A 12101-nucleotide genomic window follows, 5' to 3' on the forward strand; every position below is an offset into this window, starting at 1 on the left:
CCTCTCCCCTCCCCTCCCCTCCTGCCCTCTACTCCCCCCTCCTCTCGCTCCCCTCCCCTCCCCTTCCCTCCTCTCCCTCCCCTCCTCTCCTGTCCTCTACTCCCCCCTCCTCTCCTTCCTCTCTCCTCCCCTCCCCTCCCCTCCCTTCTCCCCTCCCCTCCCCTCTCCTCTCCCCTCCCTTCCCCTCCCCTGGCCCCTCTCCCCTCCTCTCCTGTCCTCTCCTCCCCCCCTCTCCTCTCCCTCCTCTCCCCTCCTCTCCTGTCCTCTCCTCCCCCCCTCTCCTCTCCCTCCTCTCCCCTCCCCTCCTGCCCTCTACTCCCCCCTCCTCTCCCTCCCCTCCCCTCCCCTTCCCTCCTCTCCCTCCCCTCCTCTCCCCTCCTTTCTTTCTTTCTGGCTTTGCACTCCACTCCCCCAGTTTTGGGATTACCGGAATGACTCAGGAAGTGTGACTAGCTTTTTCTGACCTTTTATCTTTTGTTAGCATAGATTAGTTGCACAAAGTAGTTTAACTGTGATGCTTCTCTTCGTGCACACAAAGGACCCTGATCAAATTCACACCCTCCCGTCCTGTCTCGATCCTCCTGGTCAGAGCTCTCTGCCACTCCTGGCTGGCACAGTGAATCCAGAGCGATGCCCTTCCCCTGTCTCGGAATCCCTGTGGCTGCACTGTTCATCAAAGCTCCTCTGTGTGTGTGTAGAGAATTGGGTATGGTGTGGCATGTTGCCACATTATGCATATTGTCTTCAGAAAGACAAATTTCCCAGTAAGAGAAGATAAAGACTGAGCTAAGGCTCAGCCCTCAGCATCCGGAAAGCGGCATGGCCGGGCTGCTGCAAGGTAGAACGGGAGGAACAGAGTGCCGGCTTCCGGGGTCAGGCTCATCCTTCTATGAGGATCAGAGAGGGCATCCTGAGGGCCTACCACAAACCCGAAGACTTACCTTGTGTCAAGTGTCTGCGCTAAGATGTGGAGACAGCTGACCATTGTAGAAGCGTCGCTTCCTGGAATGAGAAGCACCGTCTGTGACCCCACAGCCACTGGGCCTGTGCTAGTGCACACACCACAGCCAGAGCAGCCAATTCCCACATGCACACACACAGCCAGAGCAGCTAACCCCCACATGCACACACACAGCCAGAGCAGCTAACCCCCACATGCACACACACAGCCAGAGCAGCTAACCCCCACATGCACAGCCCCTGGGCCTGTGCTAGTGCACACACACAGCCAGAGCAGCCAATTCCCACATGCACAGCCCCTGGGCCTGTGCTAGTGCACACACACAGCCAGAGCAGCTAATTCCCACATGCACAGCCCCTGGGCCTGTGCTAGTGCACACCACAGCCAGAGCAGCCAATTCCCACATGCACAGCCCCTGGGCCTGTGCTAGTGCACACACACAGCCAGAGCAGCTAATTCCCACATGCACAGCCCCTGGGCCTGTGCTAGTGCACACCACAGCCAGAGCAGCCAATTCCCACATGCACAGCCCCTGGGCCTGTGCTAGTGCACACCACAGCCAGAGCAGCTAACCCCCACATGCACAGTGCCAGGCTCATGGTGAGGGACCGTTGTGGCCTTATTCTGATTCACCCATGGCTTCATGGAGACGTTAGAGGCACTTAATATCTGTGGGGGAAACTGAGCTGGAAATGCATGGACAGTGTTCATCCTGACCCAGGCTGACTATGGTAAATTAGGGAACACTTTGGTCCAAGACTCAGGCGGTCTGAGAGAACCACAGGTAAAGCAAGTTCAGGACAGTGTCGGGAAGGAGAGCAGCCTTCAGCCGCATCCACTTACCGAAGAGGGAAATCCTGTGTCTAACAAGAGCAGCAAGTTTGCAGAAGAGGCTGAGGCAGAAAGCAACAATTCAGAAGGTTACAGAGACTCGAGGACTCGCTGCACCCCCCGGCCCACACGCAGCAAAACGGACAGCTAGGAAGGCGAACGGGTTCCCCTCCCTGAGACACTCAGGCCACGCTCAGGAGAAGAATGTGTGCACCACAGCGATGGTGGAGCACGGAGGAGCCTGCTTCCGGGCAGTCGGCAGGATGGCCCAGCGCCACCCACCGCAGCGCCCCCCCGGGGTCCAGCGGGGACCCCGTGCCACCGCGCCCCCCCCCAGGGTCCAGCGGGGACCCCGTGCCGCCGCGGCCCCCCCCCGGGGTCCAGCGGGGACCCCGTGCCGCCGCGGCCCCCCCCCCGGGGTCCAGCGGGGACCCCGTGCCGCCGCCCCTGCGACCCCTGGTGTGTGCCGAGATGCACGCCCACAGGACGCAGGAGACGTGAGATCTGAAAGGCAGTGTGGCCGCCGTGTTGCGGTGGACTGGAAATCACTCCGTAGCCCTCAGCTTCGGTTGGAAGTGGGGAGAAGCTGGACTGGAAGAGCGCCAAGGGCTGGGTAGGAAGCCATTCTGAGAAGTGAGGGTTTTTCTGGTACTGCCTCAGGCTATCCTGTGGACTGATTCTCCGGCAGGCTGTTGGCAACGAGGCCATTTATTTGGTACATAGTGGTGGTTTCCTCCCCCACCCTCCTCCTCCTCCTCCCCCTCCTCCTCCTCCTCCTCCCCCTCCTCCTCCTCCTCCTCCCCCTCCTCCTCCTCCTCCCCCTCCTCCTCCTCCTCCTCCCCCTCCTCCTCCTCCTCCCCCTCCTCCCCCTCCTCCTCCCCCTCCTCCTCCTCCTCCTCCCCCTCCTCCTCCCCCTCCTCCTTCTCCTCCCCCTCCTCCCCCTCCTCCTCCCCCTCCTCCTCCTCCTCCCCCTCCTCCTCCTCCTCCTCCCCCTCCTCCTCCTCCTCCTCCCCCTCCTCCTCCCCCTCCTCCTTCTCCTCCCCCTCCTCCCCCTCCTCCTCCCCCTCCTCCTCCTCCTCCCCCTCCTCCTCCTCCTCCTCCCCCTCCTCCTCCTCCTCCTCCCCCTCCTCCTCCTCCTCCCCCTCCTCCTCCTCCTCCTCCCCCTCCTCCTCCTCCTCCTCCTCCTCCCCCTCCTCCTCCTCCTCCTCCTCTTCCTCCTCCCCCTCCTCCTCCCCCTTCTCCTTCTCTTCTCTTCCTTCTCCTCTTCTCTTCTCCTCCTCTTCCCCTTCCTCCTCCTCCCTTCTCCTCTTCTCTTCCTTCTCCTCTTCCCCCCTTCCCCCTCCTCCTCCCCCTCTTTCTCCTCCCCCTCTTCTTCCTCCCTCTCCCCCTCTTCCTCCCCCCTCCTCCTTTCCCTCCTCCCTCTCCTCCTCCTCCTTGGAGCCCTTTGAAAGTTCTGCTGCCCCTGCTAGGCTTCCCACGGCGCCCTGTGGGGTGGGGTGGGGTGCAATTTCTGTGCATGCTGCAGGGTCCCATCTAGGAGCCCTGGGCCACACGTGCCCGAATCATGAGAACTCCGGCGCTATTCGAGATGGGAACAGTCAGACCTTCACAGTCAGCCGAGGAACAGAAAGAATGGCAATGACAGAGCCCCTGGCCACAGGGTCCATGGAACCAGCTCAGGTCACAGCTGACCCCGAGGCTTCTGGCTTCACACAGACAGGGGTCTTGTACGGGACCACTCGGAGGGAGGGAGGGAGGACGTATCTCAAGTGTTGGTAGGGTGTCACGTTCTCAACTTTAATGGTTTTTCCCTTGGCTGTCTACTGGAAAACCATCCAAGTCTCCAGTGGTTTTTGCAGTGCAGTTAAGCTGGGCCGAGCTGGCCTAGAGCTTAAAAGGACTCATAATAAATGAACAGAAATTTGGCAATCAGTGAGTGTGAAATTGAGTCTGAGCCGCTTCTGATTTGATTGATGCACGCCCTGGAGCTGGGCTGGGGGGGGGGCCCAGCGGCTGCGTCGCTGCAGCTTTTGGCTGGGGGGGGAGGGAAGTCCTTCACAGCTCTTGCTTTGTGAACGTAACTTCCTCATTTGTAATTAAAAGGCTGCCCTGTTTTTCACAAACGAAGGGCAGGCAAACCCAGATGGTTCTGGTGTTTGGACACTTGTCCCCCACACCTACGAAAGCTTCTTCTGAGTCAAGCTAGCAGCTGGGCGTTTGACCTGAGCAGAGCAGCTGCCAGCCGTGCATTTCCAGGCCTGCAGGGTCAGGGCCTCGGCTGGTCCCCAGAGGGCTGTGCTTTCTCCTAAAAGCCTGTGATTTAAAGGAGCCCGTCCTCAGCCCAGGTATGGGCCGAGTCCCCGCGGACATCCCGGCCCCCTCAAAGTTGGACGATGGTCGAGAGATTCCAGGGAAGGAAGGGCTCTGCCACCCTGACCCCCACTCCAGGTAAATGGCGTCCGAAGAGGAGGGGCTGGGTGAAGGAGCAAGCAAGACACCTGCAGACGCAACGGCTCCTGGGGTGGGAGGCACACACGACGGATTGGAAGGTATTTGCGAGGCGCATCGGCTCTGGGCGGCGTCCAGCCTTGACAACCCGGGCCTGGCTGAGCAAATGCCACATTTCCATGAATTCACACTCTAAGAACAGGTGAAGGACGCAGACACCCCTGCCCTCTGCTGGAGCGTCTGAAACCTCAGCTGCTCTTCACTTCTCACTAAACACACGGTGCATTCTGATCTCGTTACGACCATCTCCGACCAGGGCCTGAGTCTGAGGGGATTTTAGGCTCACAGCACAGGCTTCTGTCTTTGGTGTAGAACAAATGGCATGTGCCGCTGATGGACAGGACTGGACCTTCATTCCTGTCCTGACTTAACATCTGGGTTATGTGTGTGGTGCGCTGAAGCGACCTGGCTGAATCTCAGTTTCTTCTTTGCGTCACAGACATAGTAACACGGAGGTGCTACTGTGCGTTCGAAACGCCGCAAGGTTTCATCGCGAGCCTTCCCCAATGGGCAGTAACTCTCACATGTGGCAAAAAGTCAGCCCAGGCCAGAGGAATATTCAGGAGACATGCCATTCATATCATGAGTTCCATCAAAGTAAACTGGCCCCTTAAAAATGACTTCATAGGGCGACGCTGCCCAAACACAAATGTACTCTCTACCTGGCTGATGTAACTGTAACCCCTCTGCGCATCCCCTTTATGGTGACATTAACATTCAAAGAAATAAAACATTTCATGCATGGCCACCACTGTAAGCTGAGTGCTGTGCAGGGTCCTGGACGGGGTCCCGGAACATAACGAGGACACGGAGTGAAAAATTAAGGGAGTCTTACTAAAGTACAGGTTTGCGTGAAGAAAGAAAAAAAGAAGTCAAGCTCAGTGCCTGGCCACGGAGAATGTTTAATACATGTTGCTTAAAACCTAAACGTGCATATCTTTCCCAAGATGGTGATATTTACAGGCTGAGCCCTTATCAAGTGCAGCGTGCACCATCCATTGCCGAGAGGCTGGGGAGGAGTTCAGAGGCTTTCGCTAAAATCCTCCTCTCTCTCTGTCTTTGCTTGATGAGGCTCAGAGTGGGGCATAGTGGAATCTACCCGTTGGCTTGTCTGTGCGGCTTTCCCTCAGCTCGGACCTAAAGGCATCTGCATAGTGTGCCTACCGGGCTGAGTCAGAAGGCTGACATTTCTGAAGTAAACATCTTTTCTGGTTAGGAATTTAAACGGAATCACACTTCTCTAGATTTCAAATCTCTCATTTCAGATTTCATACCATGACTGGAATGATCTGAGTTTCAAAAATTCTAGCTTCTCCTAGCTACTTGGGAGACAGAGATGAGAAAATAAAGTTGGAGGCCAGCCTGGATACGTCGGTAGGAGCCTGTCTCAAAAACAGGCTGGGAGTGAGTGGCGGTGTACACCTAGAGTCCCAGTTACTCAGGAGGTGAAAGTAGGTGAGTCTTGGTCTGAGTCCGGCCTAGGCAAACCACAAGAGCCCTTCTGAGAAAAACCCCAAAAGCTAAAGGCACTGGAGGGGCTCCAGGGGCAGGGCACTTGGCTCTCTGGCACTGGGCCTTGAACCACAATAAAAAGTGAGTAAGTGCAATTTCCGTTCCCATCCATTGACAAGAGGGCCCAGAGAGCAGGTCCAGCTGTTCCTCTCAGTGCCTGGGTCTGCTTTCCCGAGCCTGGGAATGCTTTTCACGTGTCCTGAATGCATTTTCAGGACAGAGATTGACCTGGGTATGGAAATCTTTTCCAAGTCTGACCAGTACCCTACCGGGCACATCCTGAAATTACACTGTCAGACAGGAGCTTGATTTCCTTCAAGATCAAGATCACAGCCAAATCTCTGCACCGCCGATCATCAGGCTCTCGGGCTTCATTTCTCCAAAGCGCCGCCTGTGGCTCGCAGACACCGGCTGCCTTACGTGAACCACAGCAGCACAACTGCTATGGTCGGGAAATCGGCTCCCTCTGCTGCTGCCTCTGGACGAGCGGTGTGCTACTCTGTGCTCCCGGCCACTGCCCCGGGCAGCCCACCAGGGCCCCAACGCAGCGGGTGCACCAGTCACGGGCTGGCGACTCCAGAGCAATGTGCAACCTCGGCCTTCCAGCATGAATTACCCAGGCTGACTAACCCTACAGCCTCGCACTGCATAGACTCACCTGGCCACCATTTCTTTCTCCTTGTGGGAGGCGTATCCGCAGCTGCTCAGGGGCTTCAGTGGAGATGACAGGAAGTAGAGGCGGTGGTTGGTGAAGTACTGGTCAACCAGAGGGAGGAGGACCTGGAAGACACCAGCTGGTAGGGAGCCCGGCCAGGCCTTCCTGGGGGTTCCCTCCACAGACTCTCAGTGAGCCAAAAGCCTCTCCGTGCTGGTCCTGGAACTCCAGGAAACTACTCTTGGGCCTGGGTGCCATGATTTCTCTTGTGCCTCAAACCAAAAGCCTTAGGGATAGGTGGGGAGAGGTCCACGGAGCGTCCTACAAATGTTCATGCGATCCTGAGTCAAACTGGCCGGGCAGGCCTCGGGGCACCGCACTCGGATGAGGCTCCCTGGCCGGGCAGGCCTCAGGGCACCGCACTCGGTGAAGCTCCCTGGCCGGGCAGGCCTCGGGGCACCGGCACTCGGTGAGGCTCCCTGGCCGGGCAGGCCTCGGGGCACCGGCACTCGGTGAGGCTCCCTGGCCGGGCAGGCCTCGGGGCACCGCACTTGGTGAGGCTCCCTGGCTGTGGCAGGCCTTGGGGCACCGCACTTGGTGAGGCTCCCTGGCCGGGCAGGAAGGGGGCACCGGCACCCAGCAGCACTGCCCTCTGGCATCGATGCTGCTTCCCAGACAGCAAGGCTAGTCGGCTGTTCATGCTGCTGGTCCTGAGCAGGGCTCTGCAGAAGACATTGTCTCCTCTTCTTTTCAACAATACTTTACCTTGTTAGAGAATGCATTATCCACTTTTCCTTTACAGCTCAAAGGCCATGTTCTAGCCAGTGATGGAGAGCCTTGGGAGCTTCCTTCTCCTGCTCCCCACAGACAGGTGAGCCTGTCTGGACCACACTGACGTGATCATTTCTCTGGAGATGGCAGAGGCACCAGGGAGAAGGGCCCGGGGCCTGGGGCGGCAGGATTCCTTACCCCCCCCCCCCCCCCCCCCCGCCCTTGGCCTGTCCCACTGACATGACGGGAATTTTATCTACCTTCCAGGGGTCAGTTTAACCTACGTGCTAAATGGTAGAGATCCTAAGAAAGTTTGGCAACCACTTACCTTGGCAAAGAATTTGATCTCCTGGTCATGGGGAGACTTTTCAGTTTTCCCACTGCTCACGATGGCTTCTACAAAGGCAAAGTGCAAAGCTGGCCTTAGTGAAGAAACAAACCTGCGACTACAGCCCTTGGAAGCCACGCAGCTTCTCCCCGGCCACGGAGACGCCACTTTCCCAGCGAACTTCTCCGTCATGTCTGTGCCCGTTCCCCACACCGTGCCCTTGCTCCACGCTGTCAGTGAGGAAGCAGCTTCAAAGCCACCCACAGCCACAAATAAAACAATGGGAAAGTTATTAGAATGAGTTCCATGGAAAGTGACACAGGGCCAACCACGTCCAACAGAAAAGCCAAGGGACCACGCTGGGTTTCTGTGTATGACAGTGCTGGAGTTTGAACTCAGGTCCCCTGAACTTGCTAGGCAAACACTCAGCCCCTGAGCAAGCCTTCAACCCTTTTTGCGCCGGTTCTTTGGAGATAGGGTCTTACTTTCTGTCTAGGCCCATGCTTGACCATGGTCCACGGGTTTTGTAGGTGGGGTGACAGGTATGAGTTACCACACTCGGCTTCTTCTGTGGAGATGGAGCCTTGTGGATCTTTCTGTTGGAACTGTGATCCGTGGATATCCAACTCCCAAGGAGCTACAGTGACAAGCATGAGCCCGGGACCTGATTAAACTGATTTTTTTTTTTTTTTTTGGTCAGTTGTGGGGCTTGAACTCTGGGCCTGGGCGCTGTCCCTCAGCTCAAGGCGAGCGCTCTACCAGTTGAGCCACAACACCACTTCCAGATTTCTAGTGGTTTACTGGAGATAAGAGTCTCATGGACTTTCCTGCATGGGCTGGCTTTGAACCGTGATCCTCAGATCTCAGGATGACAGGCGTGAGCCACCAGCGCCCGGCTCAGACTGGTATTTTTAATGGGAAAAAATATCTCAGCCATGGTCTCCCCTGATGTGTCTGAAGGATTGTGAACAGCTTTCACGCGAAAGGATCATTCTTTGGTAAGGGGTCAGCGGATTCTTTTGTGATACTTCATGGTAACACTTACCCAAGTGGGCGATGAACTCCTGAGCAGAGTCAACATACTTCAGAATTTTCTTCAGAAACTTGTAGGCAAATCTTTTTTCCATGGAGGAGGCGTCCAGCTCTGTGTCCTTTGCCCCCCTGGGTTGGACGTGGGTGAGCCCAAGGAAGGAAGAGACAACCACGTGACCAGAGTTGACTTCAAATGTACAATAATGTCTCACCATCCCTTACAGGAAAATCGTTACCATTCTTACAACAGATAGTAGGCTGGGGATGTCAGAGAATGAAGCAATATATCTGCTCTTGCGGAAGGTACCTGCTAGCTATGGAGACCTAACGCATAAACGACTGGAGTGTTAGAGGTTTATGTTAAAAGAGTCAGTGTGGGCTGAGCGGGCCCAGGAGCGGGAAGCTAAGGTCTGCAGGCAGTGGTGTAAACCGGGGCAGCCTGGTCTCGCTGGAGTCCAAGTCTGGAATCGTGAGGACATCTAACGCAAGACCCGTCATAGGAGCCCCTGAGCAGAAGCATGCTGGGGCTGAAGCGTGTGGCGGAGAGACCCGTGTGTGTGGATCGGACGGGAGCACCAGGGCTCAGAATCGCGGTCCTGCTGAGCTGGGAGGCGGCTGCAGGTGCCGCGTGGGAGCGGCGTGGTGCGACTGAGGTCCAGCGGGACCCTCTGCTGTGCTTAAAACTGCGAGGAGACAGGCCCTGAGCACGCGGTCTCACCTTGGACGGTGATGAACAGGGCGAGAGGCGGCAGGTGTGGGCGTAGTTTACAGATAGAAGGATTTCAGATTGGGAGACGGGAAAGCGGACAGGGTTTTAATCCTGAGCCATTCTAGAGAATGGGCTGTCTGTGGTGGAGGAGGGGGGCAGGGGAAGGCCGAGGGCTGGGGGGCAGGGGGGAGGGCCGAGGGCTGGGCCAGGGCGGGGGTGGGGGGAAGGCCGAGGGCTGGGGGGGGAGGGCTGAGGGCTGGGCCGGGGTGGGGGGGGGGGAGGGGGAGGGCAGAGGGCTGGGGGGCAGGGGGGAGGGCCGAGGGCTGGGGGGCAGGGGGGAGGGCCGAGGGCTGGGCCAGGGCGGGGGTGGGGGGAAGGCCGAGGGCTGGGGGGGGAGGGCTGAGGGCTGGGCTGGGGCGGGGCAAGGCTGAGGGCTGGGCCGGGGCGGGAAGCCGGTGGGGGGGGGGGGGGAGGGAGGGGAGGGCCTCCAGCGCCCGTGGGCTACGGGGCCTCTCACGGGACACCAGTGGCTCAGGATAAGTCTTCTGAGTTCAGTGACCCTTCTCCCTATGTTCCCAGTTTCCTTGGCTTCATCTTTGGAGTCAGGCCCATTTTTCGTGTTTGTGAGCAGGGAATTCATCAGCAAATCACCTGCACAGTCACCTCAGTGTTAGAAACAGGAGGAGGGGACTGTTCCTGCCCAGCCGCCAGCTCCTTCTGCTGCTCAACAGCCACACAAGTTTCAAATTCTTTCCTAGGTCGCAGGATAGAAGTCCTGGTGTTTGTTTTCGGCACTCCCTGGCAAGTATCTTGTAGGTGAAAGGGAGAAGCAGCAGGATGTGCCCTAGCTGGAGTTCAGTCCCCCAGGGGAGCGGCGGGCACGGCGCCACGAGCACAGCACACCAAAGCAGGCTCCACCTCCCGATCCACGCAGCCAGGCCTGTCCTCAGTGAGACACTCAGCTAGACCGCTTTGACGGAGCATCCTGCCGGGTGGAGGTTGGGGAAGCTACGACGTGTTGGTCTCCCCAGTGGAGTCTGGTCTCCGTAAGGACCAATTCCCTTTGTCTAGAGATGGTTTCTGTGTGTGGTGCACGCGCTCTTGTTACTATGTAGCTGGATACAACACCATACAGAACAACCATAAGAACTAACTTACAGATTTTGCAAAGACCTCCAGTTGTAAATTTTCAAACACACGTTGTTAGAATTAGGGATGAGTGCAAAGGAAAAGGTAGGAGAGCCTCAAATTCTCCCAGCTCCTAAGGAAGGCTTTGAGGGTGCATTCTGAATATGATTTATCACTACCGTTGCTAGAACAGGGTGCAAAGCAAAAGCCCTGGCCTGTAGCATCGCGTTTATGATACATGCGTTCACTGTAGACCTTCCAAAGGGCCAGACCCTCTGTCTGATGGGGCTTGAAGGCAGGGGGTAGGTCTTCAGAAGAGGAGAGCCACACTTCCCCTGCTCCAGCCCACTCACCCAGGAAGGCAGAGGACTTACCTAGAAACTATAATGCCATTCACTTGGAGGAACTTGAACAGGTCCTGCGCCTTCTCTCGGTCCCTGAACTTTTCCTTGGCTGTCAAGGTGTCATACGGTACCAGAAGGGGGTGGCTGCCCCCACCTGAGTCAGCAAAGCAAGCGGTGTCACCTCTGCACGTCTGGGGACAGAGCGCCCCTCACCCCTTCCCCGCGGGCGCTGGAAGCCACGCTCACCTTTGCTCTCCAGCTCTGACTTCTTCTTCTTGGCCCAGATATTGTGATAGTTCTCAGCCACCACCTCCACCATTCCCTGTGTCCCACCAAGGAGAGACAGTCAAAGAGAAGCCAGCAAGAAAAACAGCCTCCTAACTGCCATGGTTTTCTGCTCAGGGACAGAGTTCCACACGGGCCTCCGGCCTGCGCGGGAGCCCGCCCGCCACTCACCGGCCCGGGCGTACAAATTCACTAGCTGTGTGTCATCCTGTGTGCGCAGAACACGGGGTCTCCCGCCCTCCTTCCCAAGTGGCCTACTGCCTGCTGCCCAGCGCGGCCCGAGCAGCCCACCTGCAGCCCCTCATCTACCACAGTGCTCAGGACCCCATCGGACCCGCCAAGCCAGGAGAGGGAGGCCCAGTGAATGTCCCAAGCGCCCCGGAAGTGTCAGGCTGAGAATGGCCACCACCGCGTGGTGAATGTCCCAAGCCCCCCGGAAGTGTCAGGCTGAGAATGGCCACCACCGCGTGGTGAGGGCGCCTGTAAATAAGATTGCTCCTCGATATGATCTTTATGAGGTTTACACAGTAGTGACCTAGAATGAAGGGTGCATTTTGGAAAGAAACTTTCTCCAAGGTCATCTGGAGATGACTTTTTTTTTTCTCGTCTGGCCCCATGGACTTAAGAGAGGCAAGAGACGCAGGCTCCAGAAGGCCACGGACACCAGTGAATGTGTGCGTGTGTGCGCACGTGTGTGCGTGCGTACATGTGTGCACACATGTGTATACACATGTGCACGTGCGCGCACATGCGTGTGCATGTGTGTACATGTGTGCGGGTGCGCATGCGTGTGTGCGTGCGTATGTGCGTGTGTGTGCGTGTGTGCGTGCGTGTGTATGTGTGCGCGCGTGTGTGGATATGTTTCTGCACGTGTGTGCGTGTGTAATGTGTGCGTGTGTAATGTGTGCGTGTGTGTGCATGTGTATGTGTGTGTTTGTGTGCATGTTGTGCACGTGTATGTGTATGTGCGCACGTGTGTGGGTATGTGTGTGCACGTGTATGTGCGTGCACACATGTGTGTGCACATGTGTGTATGT

At 57.3% G+C, this 12101-nt stretch overlaps 1 protein-coding gene across 1 annotated transcript in view; it reads right to left on the minus strand.

Moving 5' to 3' along the window:
• The window catches only part of Ryr3 (ryanodine receptor 3), a 269526-nt gene that overhangs the window by 68834 nt on the left and 188591 nt on the right, over positions 1–12101 (minus strand). Inside the window, 7 exon segments of the mRNA XM_042687574.1 lie at positions 942–1002; positions 1805–1854; positions 6471–6592; positions 7567–7634; positions 8612–8727; positions 10810–10933; positions 11026–11101. Of these exon segments, the coding sequence (XP_042543508.1) occupies positions 942–1002; positions 1805–1854; positions 6471–6592; positions 7567–7634; positions 8612–8727; positions 10810–10933; positions 11026–11101 (617 nt within the window).

The sequence above is a fragment of the Dipodomys spectabilis genome, unplaced genomic scaffold, assembly GCF_019054845.1.
Source record: "Dipodomys spectabilis isolate Male_0828 unplaced genomic scaffold, ASM1905484v1 ptg000108l, whole genome shotgun sequence".
Taxonomy (NCBI): domain Eukaryota; kingdom Metazoa; phylum Chordata; class Mammalia; order Rodentia; family Heteromyidae; genus Dipodomys; species Dipodomys spectabilis.